The 27,285-nt window shown below is 43.5% G+C and overlaps 2 protein-coding genes across 2 annotated transcripts; both read right to left on the reverse strand.

The window, feature by feature from the left end:
- Nucleotides 1-2,694: 2,694 nt before the first annotated feature.
- On the reverse strand, nucleotides 2,695-3,132 carry LOC308322295 (cilia- and flagella-associated protein 144-like; the record flags this gene model as incomplete). Its single annotated transcript, XM_080773497.1, has 1 exon — nucleotides 2,695-3,132. The coding sequence occupies one exon, from the start codon at nucleotides 3,130-3,132 to the stop codon at nucleotides 2,695-2,697; it is 438 nt and encodes a 145-aa protein (XP_080629623.1).
- A 1,706-nt stretch (nucleotides 3,133-4,838) lies between these two features.
- On the reverse strand, nucleotides 4,839-26,566 carry tbc1d2 (TBC1 domain family, member 2). The gene is made up of 17 exons (XM_080773693.1): nucleotides 26,380-26,566; nucleotides 24,846-25,580; nucleotides 23,603-23,729; nucleotides 16,782-16,908; nucleotides 15,906-16,024; nucleotides 15,121-15,377; nucleotides 14,365-14,634; nucleotides 14,026-14,151; nucleotides 12,732-12,842; nucleotides 11,206-11,375; nucleotides 10,121-10,232; nucleotides 9,601-9,801; nucleotides 8,988-9,175; nucleotides 8,260-8,380; nucleotides 7,604-7,789; nucleotides 5,797-5,918; nucleotides 4,839-5,052 (listed from the first exon to the last, which is right to left on the reverse strand). Exons 2-17 carry the CDS (start codon nucleotides 25,578-25,580, stop codon nucleotides 4,848-4,850), a joined length of 3,177 nt encoding a protein of 1,058 aa, XP_080629819.1. The 5' UTR covers nucleotides 26,380-26,566; the 3' UTR covers nucleotides 4,839-4,847.
- Nucleotides 26,567-27,285: the final 719 nt, after the last annotated feature.

Genomic DNA, 27,285 nt, shown 5'->3' on the forward strand with positions numbered 1-27,285 from the left:
ATTTAAGACACGTCACGCTACATGTGACATCACCAACCGTTGCCATGGTGATTAGGCCTGTCTTTCTGGGGGATGGGCGACATTCACATGCAGTACCTGTGCAGTAGTGTTGTAGTCGAGTCCACCTAAAGCCAGTCCAAGTAACTCATAAATAATTAAAACAATTATAATCTTCTCCCTGTGATGTGGCCCTCTTAGTGGTTGTGGCCCCTAAGCGAATGCTTATACTGCTTATGCCTAGAACCGGCCCTTTGAGCATGCCTGACTCGGAACTCCATATACAGCAGGGTTCCCCAATTCATTTTCCTCAAGGGCCATATTTTGACTACGGTACCAGGCTGGGGGCAGAGTCGGCAAGTGCGAGGTCGAGGTCTTGCCCTGAAATTAATGTTCAGGGCAAGACCCCATTTGAAAAGGACCCCCAGTTTGACATGCAGAGGCTACTGACCACAATTTAATGCTATTTATATCTGGGATCCTCCCCCCCCCCCCAAATCAGGATCATTATAGGCAATTAGACCAACCCATTTACATGCAGACAGCTACAAAGGCCATAGCCATCATAAACAGACTTAAGGAAAAAAGGCACATAAACGCCAAACAACAACAATACTTAATAGGAGAGGATAGCCCACGAGCTAGGATATTTTATCTTTTACCAAAAATACACAAAAGCCCGGATTCATGGACAATACCATATGAAATTCCACCCGGGAGACCAATTGTGTCGGATTGTGGCAGTGAGACTTATCAGACAGCAGAGTTTATTGAATATTTCCTGAACCCACTGTCGATAAAACACCCCAGTTTTATAAAAGACACTTACGATTTTGTGGACAAAATTAAAGCTATTAAAGTAGGAAAGGAGGCCTTTCTATTTTCGATAGATATAGACAGCCTCTACACAAACATTGAAACAGAAGCAGGGCTACAAGCAGTTAGGGAAGTCTTTAGTAAATACCCAGACACAAGTCGACCAGAGGAGGAATTACTCCAATTACTAGACTTAAATCTAACCCAGAATGATTTTTCCTTTAACAACAAATTATATTTACAAATCAAAGGCACGGCCATGGGAAAGAGATTTGCACCATCTTATGCAAACATTTACATGAGCATATGGGAACAGACAGCACTAGAAAAATGCAGACTTAAACCGACACATTACTATAGATTTCTAGATGATATTTTTGGAATATGGGAACATAGCCAAGAAGAATTCCAGGAATTTATTGATGTTTTAAATAGCCATCATAGATCCATAACGATAAAATGTGACACACACAGAAAGGATTGACTTTCTTGATGTAACAATCTTCAAGGGCCCAAACTTTAACACAAATGGGAAACTAGACTTAAAAGTATTCTTTAAAGAAACAGACACTCACGCCCTATTACACAAAACGTCATTCCACCCGACACACTCCTACACAGGAATAGTCAAATCACAACTACTAAGATTCCATAGGATTTGCACGCAAAGAAGTGATTTCAAAATAGCTTGTAAAACTCTATTTAAGGCTCTCAGACTAAGAGGATACACTAGGACATTCCTCCGGAAAGCCCAAAATACCTTCTTAGAAATAAGAGTGCGGGATACAGGCCCCAAATTGGCCCTGATAACCAGTTATTCAACACAGACCACACTAGCCAACAACAGAATAAAAAGGAATTTTGAGAACCGAACGGACAATCTTCTAAAAGATTATAAAATGATATCGGCCTACAGAAAAAATAAAAACCTTAAAGATTATCTAGTACACAGCAAGCTAAAATAAATCAGCACACCAGCACGCCAGGGACCAGAATACTTCAAACCCAAACAATTAGTAAAAAATAGAACCACAAAACGCGTCAAATAACAGCCAGAACCAGCAACTGCATTTACTTAATCACATGTGAAAAATGTGGATTACAATATGTCGGAGAGACAGGTAAAACAATAGGTACTAGGCTGGGACGACACAGATACAATATTAACAATGCCAAAAAGACAACCACAAGATTGGTGCAACATTTCATGGCTCACGGCATTGAAGCTCTAAAATGTGCTGGACTTCAACACAATCCTAACTGGACAGTAGGACAAAGACGTTTTAATGAAAAACAGTGGATTAAGAACCTCAACACGGATTTTCCTGGAGGCTTAAACATGCCTAAAATCAGATCTTGAACACTACAAAACTTTAACTCAGGATTAAACTGGAGAAATCTAAAAATGATTGGATCAGACTTCCTTCGGATAAATGGCGAATGCATTTATTCCTTGCATTGTGCCTACACAGTGCACTGAAGTCTTTTAATTCCCCCCCCCCCCCCCCCCAAAAAAAGACTTTTTTTTTTGGGAAATTCTTCCGTGGGCCACAAGGGGGCGCTCCGCGGGCCGCTAATTGGGGAACCCTGATATACAGTATGGGCATGAAGTCATTGGCTCTGTCTGTATAGTGTGAATGGCGGAGGTAAACAGACGTGTTTCTTTCGTGCTGCGACTGTAGTCACGTGATCCTTTTCAAACATAATAAACTGATCTATGCAATTAAAAAAACTAAAGCCCTGGGTCTGGGTTGGGAAAGGAACAAAAGTGCTTTGCGTAACGTTGTCGCTCACGACTAGTACTGATCTACGCAGCTATGGCTACATTTTTAAAGCAGCTCGCCCAACACTCTCTCTCCAAGGTCTACATGAGCAGAGTGGTCACTTCCAGCGCAAAACACCCTTCTCGCGCGAATTAATCCTTTTTAGTTGCGGCCAGGCACCAGGCGTCACCATAATATGGGTGATGTCCGAGTGGTATAGGGGGTAGTTCAGTCTCCAGTCAGTGGGGTCCATGACCGACTCCATCAGTGGTGTGGTGGATATCCATCCTATCTCCTGACTCTCGCACTCTGTGTGGGTGTAATCCTGGGTAGGGTCCTTGCGATGAGCCCTGTCGATGACCTCCGTCAGTTCAGGGTCGTCGTCCGACCCGGGGCCTTTTCTTGGTCTGTCTGAAGCGCGACCTGTTTCATCTAAATCGTGGTTGAAATTTCTGTGGATTGTGTTCCATCTTTGCTCTTTTCGGACCTCGTCGGACCAAATTACTTTCTCGTGGACAGAGTCAAGTGTCCGTTTTCGCGCTTTATCAAATGACATTATGGCTAGTACACTTCGATCCTAAAACTATTAGATTTCTAATTTCCCACCTAGATTATATAGTCGCCTGTTTGCAGTGACCTCTTATAAAGGACATTTAAGACACGTCACGCTACATGTGACATCACCAACCGTTGCCATGGTGATTAGGCCTAGTTTAGGTGTTTATTCAGAACTACAATTATAATCTTCTCCCTGTGATGTGGCCCTCTTAGTGGTTGTGGCCCCTAAGCGAATGCTTATATTGCTTATGCCTAGAACCGGCCCTTTGAGCATGCCTGACTCGGAACTCTATATATGGGCATAAAAGAGACAGACAGACAAGACGGTAGGTAATAATAATAATAGCTTGAATTTATATAGCACCTTTCATGAACCCAAGGACACTTTACATTACATCAAAAACAATGAACAACCAACAAACAAATAAACAAAACAACAAACAGCTATTTGCCACAAGCCTTTAAAAGAGTCCAAAGATTTGTACTAAATAACTAAAACTGTACAAAACTTTAAAGTGTGGTCAAATTCAGAATGAAGATGACGAGGCCATACTGTATGGATACAGGTCAGCGCTATCAACAAGAATGTCATTGGCTAATTTACTTTGTCAGGTTTTGATTTCAGTGATTTAGTGTGACACTCTTGGCATTCTTTCTTTGGCATGGTGGCTTAACCACTTACTGTATGCCCTATTTCATACTTTGTTGCATGATGATGTCTCACGGCAAATCTACAATGAAACCTCACAGCTTGTTCCTTCACATTGTGAGCTTGGAGAGCTATTTTAGTTTTTTCCATGTCCATTGCCCAAAATAGGGATGACAGGTTCAAAGTCAAAGTCATACGATTTGTCATGAATCATTTAATTTGATTGGACCCCCTAATCCAACCCATTGACGCCGAGTGCCAAGCAAGGAGGCATTGGGTCCCATTTTTACAGTCTTTGGTATGACCCGGCTGGGGATTGAACCCCAACCTCCCAGTTTCAGGGCAGACACTCTAACCACAAGGCCACTTATTGTCTGGTGAACAGTAGGTGTAGGAGCCGCAATATGTTGCTTTCTAATGTGCTATTATTATTGACGTAAGGTATGTCACTTTAATGGGCACTGCTTAGGTAGTGGGCGTGTCACGGGGGCTGGGGCGCTGCCACTCTAGATTTCATGGCGTTACCTGTCACTTGGGTGAGGGAAGTTTGATAGAGATAGGAGGTGAGCGTGGGAGAAGACATTTCTGTTGACCGTATAAAACGCACCATCTTCACCAGTAACAACCACGTTCAGTTATAGCTAAAGCCTGGGAACTGTTGTAACTTTGTGTGGTGACAAGAATAAACGGTAAAACGTACAGCTGGAATGGACCTGAATTCATTGCGTGCGCGTCATACAAGCGTCTCTTTACTCTCATGTTTAGCTCCTTGCGGCGGCCTGTAAACCGCCGCTACAGTAGGTACAGTATAGAGGTCAAGTGCCTTGTTCCAGTAGACTTCAACAGGACACTTGCTCCTTCTGTGAAATAGATAATTAATTAAATCCAAATGAAAGCTATGATGCCATATTACGGCAATTGGGTCTGTTAAATCCACTTCAGTCACGAATGGATTGGCACTGCACGCAAACACCTGCAAAATAAGTTCCTTATACTGTCAATGTAAATTGCGGCAATGTAATGTAATGTTAGCCTGATCAGTGGCTGCAGTGTGCATGCCACTACTACAGCTCGTCATCGTCCTCACTGACCAAAGTGTCCAAGTCCGTGTCGTTGCGCTGCTCGTCGCTCTCCGTCACAAACTCCCTCTGCTGCTCCTCCAGGGCCTGGAGCTCCACCTGCAGGCGCTCCAGGTGCGCTGCACGCCTGTTCCTCAGCAGCCTGCCGCGGAATGGGTTCACATCGTTGAAGGCGATGTTCGTCAGCTTCCTGTGAAAATAAATGAAATAAAAAACACCCCCCCCCCCCCACAAAAAAGAATGAGGAACTTGCATTGCAGATAGCATTATAACGATGATATATTTATATAGCACTTTTCCAAACACAGTTACAAAGTAACAGAATTAACAGGAACAGCAAACAATACAGGTTAAAACAACATACATACATAGATCAACACAAGGAAATCAATCGGTAAGCATAACAATAAGTAACAGAATAAACATCACCAACAAATAATCTTATAACAAAAGGCAGAAACCACTAAGAAAATGCCTTAACATAGATAGGTTTTTAGAAGTGAAGACACTGATTTTGCAAGCCTCAGCTCCACAGGAAGGGCATTCCACAGCATGGGTGCAAATGCCCGATCGGCCCGTGTAACAAGGCGAGATGAGTGGACTTTCAGGAGAGCCTTTTCGGAGGATCTAAGGCAGCTCCCTGGTTCATAGGAGGGCAGCAAGGCTTTAATGTAGCTGGGAGCTTTAAAAGTTATCAATACAATCTAACCAGGTAACCAGTGGAGTGCAGCTAGGATGGGTGTAAGTAATGTGATCGCGTTTCTTTGTGTTAGTTCATCTAAGTTACTTACAGCTAGGTACAGGGCAGTAAATTGTCAGGTTAGGTTAGCTGGACAATTCTAAACGTTTGAGGGGGTTTATTGAACTCTTTCCACTCCTTACTGATTAGGATTTGAGAACACTGGAGTGAGGTGAGCTCAGGTCAGGCCCTTACCTTCCATCAGTGATGGTCTTGGTGAAAAAGCGAAGGTACTGGTAGATCTCAACACTGTCATGGATCTTCAAAATAGCCTCCTCTTTGTACTTGAAGAGGGCAAGAGCATAGCGGAAGATCACCTGAAGTATTAAAAAAAATAGATCAATGCATTGCTGTATTGAAAATGTCAACATTTCCCCAAAAAATGAAAAACAGAGATTTTCCAAAATAGTGAAAATAGCCAATTTACTAGATGTGTCTGCTCTGCTGAAGCAAGTTAGAGCAAGCGGCGGCCGTGAGACATGGCCAAAGCATTTCCGGGGGTCCCCAGCCAAAAAGGGTGAGAACCCCTGTTTTAGAACAACAGCCGAGTCATACATCAGGGTTTAAATTAAAACGTGGATTGCATGCGTCTATGAGAGCATCACTGTAAATGGTGCAAAAGGGACACCTTTAAATCTCCTCCACTGGTAAAAACAACTTCCTGCAGCTATGCCTTAGGCATTATTGATTTCTCTTCCTTCGTGTGAGAATCTAGTCTGTGGAATCGGTCTGAAGTTTACTCTAAATCTAACTTTTGTTGCCAAACTTTATATTTTCACTTGGCTATGTCTAGCTTGAAGATGTACCTCAGTATGGATTTAATAGCACAAACATATCACTATCATGTGTTGGGCAACGAAATTGTTGCACCTCCTTGTTGTGAGACAATTTTAAAGTGGTACTGAATCAGTATACCACTGATCATCAGTACTACTGATGGACAATGCAGAAAAGCAGGTTTGTGTGATTTTGGAGATGCCTACTGTACTGTATGTGGGTTTGACTCCACAAACTAAAATTACAAAAATAGCAAAGAATCTTGGTCCTCGCTGTAAGAGTTGCCGAGCGGTCAAGGCTCCAAGAATAGACGAAGTCCAAAAATGTAGATCTTTTGTTGTATTTCTTTTACCTCCAAAACAGAACAGCCCATATGACGGATTGTCACAGCCCGGGACTGAGGCAAAACAAAATACTGCAAAAATAATACTAGCCACAATACACTTTCAAAAACCAAAAGTAAGAAATAACTTGATAACTAACAAAGACAAAAACAACAAACCAAGAACTAAAGACACTGAAAACAGGCTATGACTTCCCTGAAGACCCTGGCAGCTCTCCCTTGGTGTTGTCTCGTTGCTGTCTCAAGCCAACTGAGCAATTTCTCCTCAACATGTCCAGCCTCCCTTGTATACCAGGTGAGACCCACCCACAATGATTAGTAATTGGACCATCTACTCAAACAAGGTAAAACACAACCCATGAGATAGACTAACTATACAATTACACATTTCCTTAACAGACTCTGAATGTATTTCAAGGCATCAAATAAATCACAAAACAATTACAATAGAATTAGGCAACACAGATAAGCGTATATGATGCTACACTGTACATAGCCACACCTCCAAGGAGCTTGATGACCGTCAATTAATGGAAGCAGCTGTGCAGTGTGTGTTTGTCATGATCAGTTTTATATTGTGGAGTCTTCTAGTGTCTGTAGGGCACGGGTTGCCCCGTGACACTCACTGACACAACATTGTAGAACACTGCTATATACGTCTCCTCCCCTTCCCAGTACACAACAGCACACAGAAGAGGAAAAACTCATCACTGTGCAAAACTGTCGATTCAACTATCCTGTGCACGTTGCATCAGTATGTCTATGTTTACAGGTACCAGCACAGGGCCCTGGTCCTCCAAAGGAGTGCTATTCTGTAGCTGACCTGGCATTCAAACCAGTGTTGATTTTGATAAAACATGATTGGCCGTGCAGTAACCATACCTTAGTGCCCTCGAACAGGAAGGCATCCCACACAGGGAGCAGGATGTCACTGGGGAGGCTCTCCACAAACGCGACCAGGAACCAGTTGAAGGTGATGAGGGAAACGTCGATGTTATGCTCCTCAAAGTGGGCCATGAGCCTGGGCAGCTTGTCTGTCATGAAGTCTTTCAGCACTCGTTGGTCTGCCTGCAGAAGTTCAAATGAGTTTCCTTATTTTAGTAAAAAAAAACTAAAACACGCACACACTCACACAAAAACTAAATCTAAAACACTAAAAGCCAGATACTGCCTAGGTTAAACTGATTGTGGCTTAATAGTGCTCAATGGTTAGATATGGCACCTAATATGAAGCTGGAATATGTGCTGAATAATTCACTTATCCAATCAGTTGCACTAGCCTCGACGACCGTATGCAAAGGCTCAACTAATGTAATTTAGCATTTTCTGTAAACATAGCAGTCTATAGTGCATACGCATAGTTTATATTTATATAGATATTCCACTGTTAGACGAGTGTTAGGTTCTTAGCTTACGTATGATTCTTGATGACTATTTGTGATGTATTTGATGTATTACAATGTGTTGTTCTTGCTTACTGTAAATCGCTCTGGATTAAATGCCTAAATTGTAATCAGCATGGAGCTGCCTGACCTGACCTGGGATGCGATGAGGTTCTTGGTGTAGTAGTCCTGTGGCATGATGTATTCCGCCACTGCTACCAGGCACCAGAAGGCATCCTCCTCTTTCTCTAGGACCAGCAGTGCGATAGCAGCAAGTCTGATGGAGAGGGTGGGGAATGGATTTCAGACTGCAGAATGTCATCTTTTACTGGCAAAACCCTTTGCATCTAATTATATAGCATGCATAGCTCCGTAGATGTCATATCTTTGCCATTTCCGTCTGTCTTTGTTATTTGATGTCTGTGTATGTATGTTAGGACTGAGTAGGTGAGTGTTCAGTACATACATTTGACTGATTATGATGATGAGTGAGCAGTGCCTTGCTTTGACCATTAGATGGTGCAATTGCACCTGTTAATGTGAACGTGTTTAAAGACTTTAACGCCCCCTCTGGTGACCTCGGACAAATTGATAAACTTCAAACGAGCCATGCTATTGACGATATTCAGACCGCGGCCATCTTGCCAGCAAGGTGCTAACTAGGTGCAACCTCCCATTGACAGCCCATTCATCCAAACAGAAAAGTCCTGTCTAATTGTATTAAACTGAAAATGAATTAACTACGCTTCCCGTGTGATGTGACCGTGTGAAGTCCTATAATGACGCCTTCAGAAACCATCGACCCGTAGTTCCATTGTATCTCCTGTCCGTATCCATTATGTACCTCTATAACTAGGGTATGTATGTGTGTTTTATTGCTGTACCTGTTTAGTCCCTGGCAGTAGCCAATGGTAGGGTTCTGCCAGGAGAAGGCCAATAAGACACGCTGGAGTTGCTCCAGGACGGGGCTGGAAGGGGAGGAGAAGTGCTGATTGGTTGTGAGGGTGCGGTGGAGGTCCAACTGGATCTGTCTTGATGCTGGGTGGGTAGCGGTGTGACTCTTCTCACACAGCTAGAATGACAGATTCATTACTGTTATGAGCAACGTTTTTTTTTTGCAAGTTTCCGACGTCCTTTGTTTTTCAAAGATACCATTTTATTATATGCACTTTTGTCCTACGCACCTGTCACGATCCTTTTTATATAAATGAATGCACTAACACCTGGGCTCCACCGGGCACGTCAGCGTCGCGTCTCCGTCACCGTCAGGGAATGTTCCCTTTTTAATCAATGAAGGGTGGCTCCACTGCCCGCGTTGCGTTTGCGTGACTGCATTAAAATTGCCCCAGGTTTGTTTTGTGACGCACGCGACGGAGACGCAACGCGCCCGGGGGAGCCCCGGTGTAAGCAAATTTAGAATGAGCGACCGTCCGGCCTCCCTCCGTCCATTGAGTTTAATGGCCAGGTGGCGTGTTGGTGACCCCTGCCCTTGTTTACCTGTTCATAGCGATGAGGATGGTGTTCCCTCATCAGTCTTGTCCGTGTTCGCACCATCCAGCGCCAAACCTGCTGCCGGTACTCTCGTGGGACTCCACATCGGAGCAGATTCTTGAGTTCTGGCGAGGGACAGAGGTCTTCTTCAGAGCGGCCAGCGAGGTACTGTGCCCAGCGACCAAGCAGTGGCCTGTCTCCAGCCTCCTGGAGTCACAAGGAAATAAGGTTAACTTTCTGGCTTTACAGAGAAACAATAGAGCGCCGAAGTCCTGACCGATATGAGAGCATAACATTCATTTTACGCTATCAAGAGTTAAAGATCTAATAAGAGTCCATTTGACTACCCAACTCTCCCTCATTTAGCTGGGGAACCACCGCTAGAACCTACTCAAGGACCACTGGTGGTCCCCAGACCACTGTGCTCTATAAGAACACACAACAGTAGTTGAAACTAGTTGACCACATAAAAACATTGCCAGGGGGGGGGTGTACAACAGTAAGTAAGAAAGGCCAGTGTAAAGACCTGATGCAGCAGGTTGTGAGAGCGGATCTCCAGAGCCTGGATCTTAGCTAGCAGCTTCATGTCCTCCACCTCGTAGTCTGGAATAATCTTGAAGCCATACTCATCATGGTCCCTGAGCAGTGAGCACAGAACAGTAACAAGAACAAGCCATATTCAGGTCAGTGGTTCTCAAACTTTTTCAAAATAAATCTTTTTTCTGTGTTTCTACTGTTATTATAACTGTCAATTTAAAGGGAATAGATTTATTTAGACAATACAATATATCTGGAATTCTCATTTTATCAGAGCAATTAATAGTTAATATGATTACAATTAGAACAAGCCTGGTGGTTTAATAGTACACATTGAAACTTATTTTTGTTAACACAAAGTTCCACTATTGCTTGATAGAAGTCATGTCAGTGATAGTGTATTCTCTAGTGATGCTTTTTTTTGGCCTCATATACTGTATGCAGCCATTAATCCCTGTGTTTAAGCTCAGGTGACAATTTGGTCCAAATTAAATCCATAATTTTGCAGGTTTATCCCCAGTCACGGTGGCTGCAGGGAATGACGTGCTTCGTAGCTGGATTCACCAGTAGTAAGTGGCAGTACGTAATGAGCAGTTGAGACTAAAAAGAACCATATATTCCATAATTCCAAGTCCATAATTTAATCTGACCCCTCCCCGAAAACAGTGTTGTTTCTGACAGCAAATCTCTATTTTAGTTTAGTCATAATCTTTGGAATGAAACTTCATTTAGTTTTAGTCACGTTTTAGTCACCTGGAATGTGTTAGTGTTATAGTCTAGTTTTAGTCGACTAAATCTACAGTTGATTTAGTCGACTAAAATGTATTTTAGTCGTATACCATGATGCCGTCGTAATGGCTGATTTTTCACTTGCTGAAAATAGCCGATCTACAAACTCAGGGTTTCGAAAGTTAGGATGCCAGAGCCCACATGGCCATGGAATGCTGTGTGACATGACACGCTTGTTGTATCGTGACTGAGGAGATATGCCATGATTTTGTGTGTGTGTGTGTGTGTGTGTGTGTGTGTGTGTGTGCCACTGCCTGTGTGCATGTGTGTGGTATTTGGTATTACCTGACTGGGATGAGTTTGACGGCACCTTTCACTCCTTGCAGTGCATCCTCAATTAACTTCTTGACAGCCTCCTGCTGCCCCGTATCCAGAGCTTTATTCTCCTGTAGCTTCTGTAGAACGCCCAGGTAGCGACTCTCGATCTGACAGTTACTGGCCTCCAGGAATGCACACTGCAGCCAATAAGAGGAATAAAGTATAATTGTATATGGTTTTTCAATGGGAGAAAAGGAGTATTATGGTCATGTTGTTTACCTTTGGCCTAATGATATGTTCTGTCCATCTAAATGTCATAGAGTCAAGACACCATATGGCACTAGCCTGGTAATCCACCCGGGTCGCGAAATTCAATTTAATTTTCAGCGGAATGAAAATTAAATTGAATTCCGCGAACAGGTGGTTTACCAGGCTACCATGGCCACAGGCCTGGTATTTATGGCACAGCTTATTGATTGATTGATTGATTGAAAATGTTATTCACAGTATGTAGAATGGGTACATTTCAAACGAAAGTACAGGTCAATAGAAAAACTGCTACGAGGATAAAACCAGAAAAAGCACTAAGACTAAGAAGATTAGGGTCCTCCATTTTCAATTCATCAGAAATTGACACAAGCTCTCACCCCTTATCTTTGTAAATTATGATCTGCTGCTACCATCGCTAGAGAACACAGAGTGCATAGCGTTTAAATAGGGATGTTACGCTGCATGTGGTAAATGTACTTCTCCAATGAACTCATGTAATAAACTTCCATCTTATACTGCAAAGTGTCTCCAGACTCCAACTCCATTTGCCTGCCCTCGACAAATCCTGATTGATAGAGAATTCCTCCACACAGTCCACTCCCCTAGCATTGTTTCCTTTGTGGAAACAAACAGGTGGGACCAGATCGTAGGCCAGCAGGGGAAGGCTGCCTTATTATATCTAGTTGACAATCAATATGTTCCCAATGTGGTTCACTGGGTCATAGTTTGTAATACTTGATGAAGTGATTCCTCTCCCTGGATATTCTGCCTTGAGAGATCGAGGCAGGATGAGAAGAAAGCAGAAGACACTTGATGCAATGAAACAGCATAGTGTAATGTATCTCGCAACATTACATAATGCATGGTGCAAAATGCAAAGACTATTATAGACAACTCACAAATGCATCATGTTAGTAGAATGATGTAAAGACTTCAAACAAGTAGGAAACCTCCATGGAGAAAACGGTATTGTTGTCCAGGGTAGTACACAGAGGAAAACCTGATTTTGTAAATATCTTATTAAAAACTAGAAATGTATTAAGAGAGTGCTATGGCAGACAAACGATTACAATGCCACGGCTCTGCTGGGCTGGGTGTTATAAATTGTTATAAATGTAGTTTCATTTAATAAAATAATCTAAACAAAAGCAGTGAACAAAATATATATCATCAATAAAGCTGTTCCTATTTAAAGACAAAGGTAAGAAGGTACGGCAGTTGCTTTAAAAAAACATCCACTCATTTAACCCAAGGCCAATCACTAATCCTACAGGGAGACCTACCTTCACCATGAGGCTTTTCTCTTGTTCTGAGCTGTTCCTCCACAGTTTTGTCAACTGAAAGATCTCAGAGTTTAGGAATTTGTTCTGAATCTTATAAGCCTCAATGTCGTCCTGTGGAGGTAGGAGAAAAATAAAAGAACATCATCATCATCATCATCATAACTTTTCTATCCAGCTTCTGCTGTCTCTATCATGGCTTAAAAAGTCCATGAGCATCAACAGTGTTTCCTGCAGGAAAAAGCTTTGGCATGGTGCTGGGCGTGGGGGGGGGGGGGGGGCTTATGGCGCGCGGCCAAAGGCCGCGCGTCGAAAATTTTGATTAATGAATTAATAGGATTAATGTATTATTGCTCTTGTATTGCGATTGGAGACACTGGGGGGACACTGGGCAGGCACTGGGGAGGCACTGGGAAGGCACGGGGAGACACTGGTCAGGCACTGGGAGACACTGGGGAGGCACTCAGGGGCACACTGGGGAGGCACTCAGGGGAACACTGGGGAGACACTGAGGGGACACTGGGGAGGCACTGAGGAGGCACTGAGGAGGCACTGAGGGGACACTGGGGAGGCACTGAGGAGGCACTGAGGAGGCACTGAGGGGACACTGGGGAGGCACTGGGGAGACACTGGGAGGCACTGGAGAGGCACTGGGAGACACTGGGGAGGCACTGGGGAGACACTGGGGAGGCACTTAGGGGTACACTGGGGAGGCACTCAGGGGGACACTGGGGAGGCACTGGGGAGACACTGGGGAGGCACTCAGGGGGACACTGGGGAGGCACTCAGGGGGACACTGGGGAGGCACTCGGGGGGGGGGGGAGGCACTGGGCAGACACTGGGGAGGCACTGGGGAGATATTGGGGAGGCACTGGGGAGACCCTGGGGAGGCACACAGGGGCACACTGGGGAGGCACTCAGGGGGACACTGGGGAGGCACTGGGAAGGCACTGAGGGGACACTGGGGAGGCACTGCGGAGACACTGGGGAGGCACTGGGGAGACACTGGGGAGGCACTCAGGGGGACACTGGGGAGGTACTGGACATTTCATATCACACACACACCATGATTCACTAGCCCCCTTAAAAAAAAAAAAATAATAATAATTTTTTTTTGTTATATGATAGCTTGGCATGGCGCAAATAATTCCAGGCATGGCGCAGCGCCATGCCAAGAACATTGTGCAGGAAACCCTGCATCAAGACACTCTGCATTAGACAGCTCAGTTTGTGTTTTGTATATCAGCTGGATCTGGTTTTCAAAACCCAGCGATACGTGGAGATAGGACGGCTTTACCTTCAGGTTCTCGATTTGCTCCTGAAGCTGTCTGAAGGTCTGCCTCCCCAGGCTATTGGGCGACGTGAGGGTCCCTCTGGGTTCGGCCATACAGGCGGCCACCTGCTCCGACAGCTTCAGTATCACCTGGGAAAATGCAGGACACGAGTTATTTTACCAATGTAAGCAGCCATACATTGGTACTCCCCGACACTATACTATTGCAATTTCCTTAAAAATGAGGACCGCTGGCGGCGCTAAGTCAATACACAGGATTTGAAACGCAATGAAGTGAACATTAAAATAATTCAAGGTTTCAGCTTTATTAGACTAACACAATGCATCTTAGTCCCTCCTCACCTCCTGCTTGGCGTGGTTCTTCTCCATCGTCAGCCTGATGTTCTCCTGCAGTTCGGCCACATGTGCGTCTCTCTGGGCGAGGCTCTGCCTCAGCCCCTCCCCCTCCGTCTTCAGATCCTCCAGTTTGCTGCGCAGGTCGGCGGCCTGGCGCTCCCGATGCCGTAGCAGTTCCAGGCGCTCCTGTTCGCCCGCGGCCGCCAGGAAATCTGCACACGTTCGCTTCTCTAGCTGGGCCGCCTCCAGGGCCTTGTGTAGGAGCCAAACGAGCTCCTGAAAGAGGCGGAGACCATAATAACAAGAAGGAATTGCATTTTATAGAGCTCTTCTAAGTAAAGCGCTTTACTCATTTCATTCATTGGGAGGTGAAGCGGCAAACAGCCGACACCAGCGTCCTCACTTCCCACACCAATGGTGGCAAGCTAGCACCGACCGACTCATTGGAGTCAATGTAGGGTTCAGTATCTTGGCCAAGGACACTTCGGCTGTGGACAGGAGGAGCCGGGATTTGAACCGCCGATGATTTATTCTCTGATCAACATATACAGTAAAGGAATTTGTTTTGCCGCTACATGCTATATATTATTCGGTTGTTCTCAAGACCCAATTTGACAAAGACGGATATTGTGGGAATTTGATTAAGCAATGCTCTTTCTTATCACCACATCTGTCTTCTAATGCTTGAGTCTTTTTTCCCCACCATAATCAACCAAACAATTTAATCAATAAACCCACAAATTGATAATTCCTTTTGTATACCTTCTGAGCTTTGACCTCTTCCGTCAGCATGTGTTTTTCTTGCTGGAGGCGGGACATCTTGTCTGAGGCTCCGGAAGTGTCCCTGCGGACCATGGGCATGGTGGCAGAACCACAGCTCTTCTTCCTCCTGCTCCGCTGGGACCTGAACAGCGACGGGGACTGACTGCCGTCCGTCACTGCTGCAGGCTGCTGTTGGCTGGCTGGGCCAGCCAGAAGGACAGGAGTGGTGCAGCGGTTGTCAACGGGAGTCGTGGGGGCTGCATGGCAACAGGGAGGAGTGCATTGGTTGACTGCTGGGCATCGGATGTAGGCCGATATGTACGTGTTGTTTCTGGATGATTTTGTCTTTCACTTAAATTCTCAGATGGCGATGTATTATTTTAAATTAGATGTTGTTGCATTACTGTTGTCTTTGTAGACTGTAACCATATGAACCCGGCCTATAGCATCCCTCGATTCCCTCTTCTGGGCAATGTGGACTGGCCTGGGCATATGCAATTTTTTTTTTTATGGCATTATCTGCTATTTTTGGAAAAGAGATTTATTTGTCAGAGAAAAAAAGGATTATAAACACTTATAGGGGACGCAGTAAAATGGCATATTTAGGGTTTTAGGGTTACAATCAACCATGAGCCTTACACCCTCATACAGGGCCCTTCCGAAGTATAGGTTACCGGTAGATTGTAGATCTGTGTGTGTGTGTGTGTGTGTGTGTGTGTGTGTGTGTGTGTGTGTGTGTGTGTGTGTGTGTGTGTGTGGTGGTTAGTGGTACTGCAGTGACCTACTAGTGAGGACGATGCTTGGTGTAGGGCTGTTTGGAGTCCACGGTGGAGCTTCCACATGGAACACGCTCTGACTCACCTCCACAGAGTTCCTCTTGTTACGCAGACTGTGGACTGAGTTCCTGTACAGGACCACACACACACACACACACACACACACACACACACACACACACACACACGCAGGCAGGCACAGTGCACACACACACACACGTTTTTAATAAAGGCTAAATGTACAGTACGGTGAACATACAAACCCAAAGACATGAAAAGCTAAACTACAACCACACCGTGCTAGCCTGAGCTTGCCAGTGATAAAACAGAAAGTAAGAGATGTTGCAACATTATCAATTCCTTGCTGTGGCAGAAATCTGGCTAATGTTTCTGCAATGCCTGATGAGAATTGTTAAGTTATAAAAAATAAACATATGTAGATTATGAATGTGGCCAATGGCCTTATTGTCATCAATGCCTTACCCCTTATCCATAAATGTCTTTGCCTTTTCTTTTTTTTTTACTATTTAAAAAAGAACATTTTTGTATAGTTAAAATTGCCGATCTACTCACAACTCACAACATGTCGATGTAGATCTGCTAGTTGAACAATTTTGAAAAAACGATTTTCCAAATAGTAAAAAAAGGAAAGAAGTTTTGGGATAAGGGGTGAGGCACTGACACAAATAGGGCCCTTAGGGTCTTATTATTGCCAAAATCATCCGAATAAACATTACAAATGTACACTACTAAATGTAGCACCATTTAAATGCAGTCAGACAGGCGGGACCATGTAGGCAGAATCTCTCGGCTTAACACTTTTATCTGTGATAATAATATAAGCAGTCAGGTCTGATACGTATGATATGGGACAGTGGGACTCACTGGATCTCAATGAGAGGGTGTTTGATGGACATGTTGACCAGCGGGGTGCGTTGAGACGGAGCTGGCCGGTTGGCTGCCTCCTCGCCCACCAGGCCTAACGGGGTCTTCACTGTGGGCAGGAAGTTATCTGCAGAGACAGTGGTGGAAAAATGTACGGTAGTCAAATGTTTTTACGTAAGTAAAAGTATCAATAGTGCAATATAGTATCAGGGAATGTTCTCGAGTGAAAAGTACAAAAATATTGGCATCCAAATGTACTTAACCCATTCTGAACGGGAACCCATTTTGGTGTTAGCATCATGTTATGCTTTAGCTATTGAAAAATAGCAGATCTACAAGCTCGTAGCGCGCCACCGAGTGGCGCGCTACGAGCTTGTAGGTCTGCTATTTTAGAAAAATCGAAGAACGACTGACATTTTTAGAGTCTGATCTCAGGTCAGAATGGGTTAATCAGACCAGTGTGTGTCCATTGGAAACCTCGTATGAATCTGATCTCAGGTCAGAATGGGTTAATAGAGATGTCCCGATACTGTATCGGTATTCGGCTAACACAGAAATTGTGGTATCGGGATCGGATCGGAAACGAAAAAAGTGTATCGTGGACATCCCTACTACCAAAAGTAATAGTGCTCATTATGCAGAAATTATGTCTCAAGTTTTCAAATGTATAAAAATCTTTTGAAAATAGAAGATCTACAAGCTCACAATGCATCACATCGCGACGCAATGTGAGCTTGTAGATCGGCTATTTTCAAATGGCCCGAAATGTATAAAGCTGAAGGGGTTTTGTAATAATAATCCAAAGTAACTACAGTAACCTACAGTTTTCAAATAAATGCATTGGCGTAAAAGTACAATATTTGCCTCTGAGATGCAGCGGCCGTAGAAGTAAAAGAACAGGAAATCGGAAATACTCAAGTATAGTAACAATACAAGTACAAATACTGCAACATTTTACTCAAGTATTGTTATTTTACACCACTGTCTGCAGAACGGGAAGTAGAGCTGTGTTGTGTCCGTTTGACTCCCCCACGCAAGGAACAAAACGCACTATGTAGAGGCCTTAAGTGAGCCAACATGCTCTGATGGTGGAGGTTTGCACAAAGGCTAGTAGTGGAGGGAGGGAGGGAGGGAGGGTGGTGCACATGAGCTCAGAGCTTCCTCTGAAACACAATGAGGCTGACATCATGCTGAGTCCCACTGCCTGTGCACCATAGACCTGAGGTCAGGTCTATGCTTGCCAGAAAAAAAATAGAGGAAAATTATGAAAATGAAGTATCAGGGAATGTTCCATCGGAGTGGGGAGAGTTGACTCAGAACATGGAAGGTGTTGCTGGTCCATTCCATTAGCCATTGGTCACAGGTCACTGTTTTTCCCACTCTGTGTTTAGTCTCTTTTGCGTCTGGATTAACTCCAGCGTATCCTCATCTGTGAATTTTACCAAGCCATCCGCAGTAATCATGCTTTGGCACGCATAGTGACAGTTCAGTTCAGCAAGCGGTATCAGTAGCATTGATTACTAATACATACATTTTCTTTTTACATATAACCTTCTTTCATTATCTAGCAGTTGGACAGTCAGTCAGTCAGTCAGTCAGTCTAGAAATAAATAATAATAATTTATTTAAGAAACTGTTAAAGTGCAGCCATAATTTGGTAAAATAAAAGAGATTCGACTAACCATTGACCGTTAAAACCTACAAATGTTAGCGGATGAGATAGAACAAACGCCTTGCATGTTGGGAGGCCATACCTAAACAGACCTGAAATAATTAAATAGACTTCAAAGGGTATTAATTATTATGCAAGGATATTTACATATATATCCGTGTACAGCTATACAGTATGCAACCATATATGTGTAGCAATACACACATACAGTACGCTAAACTAAGAAGCTTTCCAACTGATTCACACAGGTAGTTTAGAATGAAAGTAAGACGGAGAACTCATACACACTATAATGAAAGGCTTTCGTAACAACACCAACTCTAGAGGAACCTAAGTTATACCTAACCCAGTGCTAGACGAACCAACTATGCAGATGAACTGTTCCTCCAATGCTGGCACAGTGTGGGGGCAAGTCAGAACAAGAACAGAAGACAATATACCTCCTGAACCAGTCTGAGTCAGAGGGAATGACAGGACTTTTCTACCTCTTATCTTGTGATACACTCTTTAAAATTGGGGCAGCAGCTAGTAGCCTCGGTACCCAGGCCTTTATTTTCATTTGCTTTCAGATCTGTGTCACATCCAGATTGGAATCCAGTTTGCTTAGTCTCTTCAAAGCTGATTTCAGGAGATCCGTCTCAGTCTGAAAGCAGTAATCTGATCTAATCTGATTTATTTAAACAAATCTGATTCCAATCTGGATGTGGCACAGATCTGATTCATGCTGGATTTGGCTGCCAGTCTGAACACACAGATCTGTGACAGACCCGATCTGGTCACTTGCAAATGCAGTCGGGCCAAAAGTTCAGAATTGAGAAATACATCAGATTTGAATCGGATTTTACTGGATGTGACTGCAGTCTAAATGGGGCCTGATTACTCTAATAATTACACTGATAATAAGTAGTAATTAAGTAAGTAGTAAAAAACGTTTCATTCCATTTTATATACTTTCTTTAACCTTTGTTCATAGAAGTGTAGTATATTTGTACGTCTTTAAATGTTCTGATGAATTAAAAATAGATGACCCTGATGTAAACAAGTTTTAGAACTTTTTCTGGTTTTATCCTCGTAGCAGTTTTTCTATTGACCTGTAGTTTCGTTGGAACTGTACCCATTCTACAAACTGTTAATAACGTTGTTCAATCAATCAATTAACCCTCCAGTGGAGCTGCTCATTGGCCAGTAGTGTAGGACTGTGGTTAGGAAATGTTAATCATTGTCTGAGTGTAAAGTAGTGCACTGCTGACAAATGTCACAGGGGTCACTTTAAAAAGATGGAAATCTCAATGTGGTGTACAGTACCCTGGTTAAATAAAGGATAAAACAAGTCTATGTATCAAATCTAAACAGTCTTAATGAGTGTCTGTCCACATGATGTAACAGTAGCTATATTTAGTGCCCACCCTGGTGTCAGGCTGTACAAAACTTCCTGTCCGTTAAGGCCACTTCCTGCAGGTGTCATTTGAGCCTAAACACTGGCCGTTTAAATAAACGATCAAACGGAGGAGTCTGTGGGCTGCGTGTGGAGTGGAGGGCGTGGAATTGGTTCTCTATCATCAAAGAGCAGAACCACCTACAGATCGACAAGTGTGCCAGAGGGGTCAACTAATGCAGAAGAAAAGACACAATCTTATGAAATATTTCCGTACACAGAACCTAAGAAGGTATGCGTACCTAATACATATTTGTATTTACAAGTGAAAAGGATCAGGAGTCCTTTATTCTTCGCTATCATGAACAAAGGACCAATTTAACACATTTATCAATCTCCTCTATAGTAAAATCCTGACCCTTTATTGATTTGATCTGTTACAGTAAATCCACTTCAGATGGGGAGATTGATGATGATTGATGATTACCAAGACAACATAAGCACTGCAAATGGGGGGCTTTGCATTATGTCTTTGAATCAAAACCAAATGATAAACGGATATGACTGTAATCGTTGTATGTCCCTCTGTACTCCCTCAATAACCTTCAGGAGATGAATGATTTACTGCCACTGAGGAGAAGTAATTTCCCATTTCTTCTGAGATGCCATCATGCCACCAAGCCCAGCATTTCTGGGAAATGACTGTGGTCTTCAGTGGAGCAGAAACCGATCAAAGAGTATCTGTTCATATCACATCCTGTTCTGAGCTCCATCTCAGTAATTGTTGCAATAAGCACATATTACTATTTACCACAAACTATTGTGATTTAGAGTTCAGAGTGCTCAGCCTCTTATGTGTCCTTCCTTAACAATTATCAATGTGACGTGGCTCTAACAGGCAGGCAGGAGAGAATAAACATTGATCCATACAGTATGTTAGTGTTCCAGTTCCAATTTTGTTATCTCTAATTGGACATAAGTTGCCGTTTGTACATTCTTCTGAGTAGAGAGAAGAGCAACATAAAAAAATACAAAATAACTAGTCATGATTGTGATCGTTTGTAAGCAAGCATGCAATTTCTAGTTTTATGCACCTGTTAACTACTAACTACAGCATAAAACCAAAACCTTGCCATTTGTCTTATTCAAACAAACCCTACCACAATGTAGTTACCTGAATAACATTGACAATGAGCCACTGTAACAAAACTGCCAATAATAAGTGCCCAGAAGCTACCTTATAAAGAGCTTCATTGTTGGAATCGGAAAACAATACCAGCTGATCATCCAGTTGTCAGCTGACTTGGTTTTAAAATGCCCAGAGGAGCACTGGAACAGTTCTGTCTCGTCTCCGCTGCTTAAAACCTGCTCAGCCTCCCCTGACCGGCATACAACTTAGAAGCAGCTTCTGTTAATCACTTCTAGAGTTCAGCCTGAAGTGAATTCTTAATGCTGCTGTCTGTGATCTATAGTCATTCAGCTGTAGCATATCGCTGCCATATCCGTATTTGGGTATATACTGAATCCCAAGAGTCCTTAGTTAGCTCCACCAAGAACTCATCTAACACTATTCGTTGCTTCCACCTAACTCCATTTTTGACCAAGGAACAGCAATGTCCGTGTACGCCTATGTACCTGTCATGTGGTCATGAGCACCAGTATATGACTATAGGGTACCAGTAGGGGCGCTGTTCTGCCAGAGAGAGATAGTATTAGTGCTGCACTGTTGCTTGTTAATGAGAGAGAGAGAGAGAGAGAGAGAGAGAGAGAGAGAGAGAGAGAGAGAGAGGAGGGAGGGGGGGTGTCACCACTCAGTTCACACGGGTGTGATTTATTTTGTTATGTGGTTTCTTCCAGACTACTTGGAACAATGCAAAATACCCATTTTACCCATGTCAATATAAGAGTTCTGTGTCCCATTGTACCCATGTCAGAGTACCCGGTTCCACCCATCTGTTTGTGTCCCTTTTATGCCCATACATGGAGATTTATGTATCTGTCTCTCGGTGTCCTATATATGGAGTTATTCCTATATATGTCAGGCATGCCCAAATATGGAGTGTTGTGATGTCAGAACAGGCCAGTCGAATTTGAAGTCGGTGGGGCGAACAGTTCTCAAGGTTACGTGCATTACAGCCGTACACACAAAGGTGTGTTAGTTTTGTGTCATATCATGTCTGCATCATTATTTAGGCATGCACTTGCTATCTCCAGCCAAGCATACTGGACAAGACCAGACAACACAACACACACTTTACAGGAAAATCAGCCCACTCATTCATACAGCTGACAGTAATGTGTAACCATGCACTTGCTGAAATCATCTGGTCACGTGTGCATGTTCACACAACACCCGTCCCCATCTACACACAGTAGTCATAACTATTGTGCTTGCTCACCATAATTTTGTTACGAAATACTGTATGATAAATGCCAGTTAAAAAGTGACACATGCTGTTACAAAAACATAAAAGTAGCTGCATGGTTAATGAAATATAAACATCACATATACTGTATCAAATCCTCTATATTTGTTTAGTACTCAATGATTCAGAAAATGATTTATTTTCAGAACGGAAGCCTTCTAGTCACTTTCTCCATGGCATGATGTGATATTGTGATATATCAACATTTACCAGACTTTATTTTTACTTTTATTTTTGTGTGGCTTTCGTCTTTATTTTATATTTTTTATGGAGGGACAGACAGTAGGCTGACAGGAAATGGGGAGAGAGATGGGGGGGAAGACATGCAGTAAGGGCCGTCGGGATCGGGAGTCGAACCTGTGGCGCACTGCCAGACTGGATTACCAGCCAAGGTGCCTGGACCATTGAGCCATGGCCCAGGCAACATTTACCAGACTTGACCCCAGGGCCTAAAGAAAGAGTCAAACAGTGAGTGAGTGAGTCATAAAATCTGGTTTGTCATTCCCAGCCGCTCCCTGAATACTAACAAAACATTTTAGGTATTTTCCAAGTCTTCCTAAAGCGAGGCCTAGCTCGCTCTGCTTGGCTACCCACCACTTCCTGTATGTGGCTGAGTGAATCTGCTATGGGCATGGGCTTGGATGGAGGCAGACAGGAGGAAATTACACACACAAACAAACTGAAGGGGAGTAAACATGCAGGGTGTAACCTTCTGATTTATCATCATTTCCATGTGATTACTAGTAGTGTCCCTTCAAAGTGAAGTTCTGCTGTAATTTCTAACTTTGGGCTGTAGTTACGTAAACTTTATGATGGATCAAACATTCAATTTCTATGCTTTAGATTTGAAGAGACACATTAGCTGTAACTGTAACCCCCCCAACAAAACATATAGGGCCCTCATCCCTTGTCCTTAAACTTATTTGGCTTTTTTTTTTTACTATTTGAAAAACATTTAAAAATTGTTAAGGTTTTTCAAAATAGTCAAAACAATGGCAAATTCGCTAAGTTTAGGGATAAGGATTAAGGGATGGCGCAAAAATATAGCCCTATATAATGTCTAACTTCAGTCATGTTTCAGTATCAGCAGTCTACGGGTGAAATATTGAGCCCCATTGCCCCCGCCGTTGGTGGGAAGAGGGGTGGACGGGGGTGTGACTGATGCCGATGTAATGAATATCAAATGCCTAAATATTGAATCAATCAACTTAAAAAGTGTCTGGGGTGCACACAAAAGCTATAGTAAGTGGATGTTAAAAATGACCCCCGCAGTGTTTTGAAAGTGAAATAACACCACTTAAAGTGAAAGAATGAGTTGAACATATATAGAGAAGGACACGGCTCTCACCTGGCCAGCTGATGTCGCTGGCTCTGTCGGGGCAGGAGGCTGAGCCCCCAGACAGCTGCTCTCTGTGCTGTAATCTCTTCAGCTGCAGCTGCTGCAGCCAGTACATCATTGCCTCCTGGTTTGCTGCCTGGAGGAGAGGAGAGGAGAGGAGAGGCCAGACTTGGTGCTACTGTATATAGCACCAAGGTGCTATAGCCAATATAGGTGCTATAAGGTGCTATAGCCAATATATTTGTATAGGCTATAGTGCCTTAATGCCACACCAAACGCTCAGAGGATTTGGTGGAAGCTCCTGTAAACATGAAACAATGAGCTGGCACTAGGCTTTTCCTAATCACTGGTCATTCAACTCGTCTCAAGTCTAGCAGGATGTGATGTGTATGCCACAACAATACGGCCTGGATAATTACCGTCTGTTGGATGTTGAGCTCTTTTCTGCAGTCTTGCAGGTGAATATACAGGCCTTAATACAGATACTATAAAACTTCTGTTCCTCAGGTAACATGCTTAGATCTGTTCAACTGTTCACCTGGAACCATGGCTATAAAAAGAGCTGCTGCTAGACTAGTAGCAAATGGAGATCTTAACTATCCAGGTTCCAAATGATTCATTTTCATTTGGGAATTTCAGAGGCCAAACTGACACTTTGGCAGGTGACTTGTTTTGCAACAAAATATCAGCATTCATGGTTCCGCATTTAAGAAACCTTTTTTTTTGCAATAAAATGTCAACATTGATGGCTCAGCATGAGTGAAATGTGTAACAAAACATTTTTTTCGTCTTGCTCCGGTCCAATAATTTCACCTCTAGCGGCGCAATACGAATGCCCCCAGCCGTCCCTCTTAACGTGCTGCACTTCATAATCCCCAAACAAATATTACAGATAATGGGACAAGATATTACTTACAATCTTTACAGTCTTTACAATCTCCTCTGACCACTGTTTTTATTCACCTCCACGATGTGTTAATGTGCATAGAACATGTACCGATACATGAGACAAACAGGCTGCATTTATACTACCTTTTATTTGAATGTAGTATTGACTGACGAGCTAGAAAGTTAACTTGGGACCCTGTAATTAACTACCAACAACACATGCCAGTTGCCAGCACGTGCTTGAGTGGTTGCGGTGGCACGCACGCACGCATGCGGCACGCACACACACACACACACACACACACACACACACACACACACACACACACACACACACACACACACACACACACACACACCTTACCTTTAGGATGAAGATGCGTTCAGGGGTTTGTACGTGGAAGGTTCCATCCTCGCCCTTCAGCGGGTAGGTGAAGGTGGCACTGCTCAGCTGAATCTTGCCCAGCGGGGTCACGTCCTGTGGCGTTCGATAATAGAACAGCTGGCTCTTCTTCTCCTCGTAGGTAAACCAGCGCTCCTTCCAGGCCTTGAGGGGACCGCCCCGCTTGTGAAGGTAGCCACAGAGTTTGGGCACAGGGGCAGACGTCGACGACGGGGGCTGAGGCGGCTGCGTTTGTCTGCAATACGCCTCGATGGTAACGGGAGCAGGCAGGGGAGGTTGGCTCGGCAGGTGCTTTGCCGGGGAAGTGGGCACCGCTACTAGACCCTCCTCCTGGGTTTGTTGGTCACTAGGAGGGGTCAGGCTTAGATCCTCTGCTGTGTCTTTAGTCATAGATTCACTGGAAGCCTCCTCTGCCTGCAGGGAGTCTGTGGAACTGGAAGAGCATGTTGTGTCCTCCTCCTCCTGGTTCTGGTCGGAATCTGTGGTAGTGTTAGTTGTGGAGTCCTCTTGGCAGTAGGGGTGGAGGTCCTGGGTGGGCTGACCCATGCCGTTTGTGTGCGTAACAATCTCCTCCTCAGAGGCTGCTGCTGGTGTTGTGATACAATCATCCGCTGGACTAACAGCCTCTGCCTGGGGAGGAAGTGAGTGAGACGAGGTAGCAGTGGGATTTCCTTCTGGGATTTCTCCCTCCATCATCTAAACAAAAAAACAGAGCAAATACACACAGCCTATACCTTCAGATACATTTTGAACATTTGCTGCAAACTTTTCAGGGGATTATTTTAAGTCATCTTTATCAATAAAGATATACATTCCTTATTTTTGTAACAGCAAAAGCACACTGTTGCCTGATGCCAATACATTGAGAAAAAGACAGAAAACAGTACACTCAGTGGAGCAAACTATATTTAGGCTAGTTGGAGGCATGATAGGAAAAGGGGATGGAGTTATAACAATGGGACAAGCATGTCTGACTCAACTGACACAACATGCTGTTCATTTAGTATATTACCAGTTCTATTAATAGTACTACAGGTGTAAAACAGTGAAAGTCACTCTGCTGTGTGTCCTGTATTTCCCACTTTACTGCGCTTAATTACCTTACAATTTACAAATGCAGTAAGGTGATTATGAAATGGACATGTGACTGCTTACTACAATTAATGCTAAACAATTCTATTGATGTACTGGTCAGAAAAGGAAAGTGGCCTACATTATTTGACCATTATGAGAATAGATGTTAAGGTTGGCTAATTGCTACAAAGATAAAAGGAATATACCGGTAAAGCCACCAAATCATTCCCTAAAGTTAATTAATAATTACTATACTGTAGAAGAAATTCAGTGAGACGTGTTGTACAATGAATGACCATTCTGAACGGCTACAGCAGGAAAACAAATGACTGAAATACCATAACTGAGTTACTGATTACCTATAGTTATTTTCTTACACACCTTGTATACTTTTAGTGTGAGCAGGAGCAGCTATACTTACAGTACTGCCAGGCAGAATGACACACGTCGGATCTCTCGCCGCCACATCCCAGAAGTGCACGGGTGTCTTTAGTTAAAGAGAAAGACAGACACCCAATCTAGCCTACTTTAATTTCCACGAACAAAAATAATCCTGACGAGTCGCACTGCCTCCTCTATATCCACAAGCAATTCTCATTCTCCTCTCTCTCTCTGTGTTGTGTTAGTGTTATCCGCAGTGTACCCGGGTACACAACGTTCGGTTTTGTTGAAGTGATCCAAAGCGTAATAAAATAAGTTTAGAGGAGAAACTACTTTACCTCGAAGGGGCGTTACCATTTACATACCTGTTCTGGTCTTGTCTCTTGTGTGTGAACGCGCGTCCATAACACACATGTTTTTTTTGGTGTGCGTGAACGCGCTAACAAGACGTACTGTATATGCAGTATATGCAAAACATTATAAATCGCTTCACCACAATCACCAGGGACACAAGGCTTACCAAAACATTGGTTGTCAAAGTGGGGTCCGGGAACCCCCAGGGCCATGGGACCAGGGACCAGGGGGCAGGGGCCCTGGGGGTCCCCGGACACAGGGGCCTTGAGGGGGGGTTCCGGGCCTCCCTAAATGGTAGATATAGTTACCATTAAATACCTAAATCAAATGCCTATGTGAAACAAATCATGGACCCTTACAGGTCAATTTGTTTCCATTTGTACACTCCCAGAGTCATTGTGGTCCGTTAATGGGTACTGTTTCTTGTTTAGAATGGATAAATATATTGGTCCTTATTTGCAATTAAAAATATAGTAGATAGTATACGGTATATTTGTAAATTGTAAGCATACAATCAAATATAAAATACAAAATAAATACAAATATGTTTTAATGCGTTAGGTTACTCCGCACCACCAGAGGACGACAACGG

The sequence above is a fragment of the Protomyctophum bolini genome (assembly GCF_963924005.1).
Source record: "Protomyctophum bolini genome assembly, chromosome: 10".
Taxonomy (NCBI): Eukaryota; Metazoa; Chordata; class Actinopteri; order Myctophiformes; family Myctophidae; genus Protomyctophum; species Protomyctophum bolini.

Coding starts and splice junctions, on each gene's coding strand:
- tbc1d2 (XM_080773693.1), bottom strand. CDS start 25,580: ATGATGGAGGGAGAAATCCCAGAAGGAAATCCCACTGCTACCTCGTCT. Junction 14,635..15,120: donor AAGAGGTCAAAGCTCAGAAG/GTATACAAAAGG, acceptor CGCCTCTTTCAG/GAGCTCGTTTGGCTCCTACA. Junction 5,053..5,796: donor AAGACCATCACTGATGGAAG/GTAAGGGCCTGA, acceptor TTATTTTCACAG/GAAGCTGACGAACATCGCCT.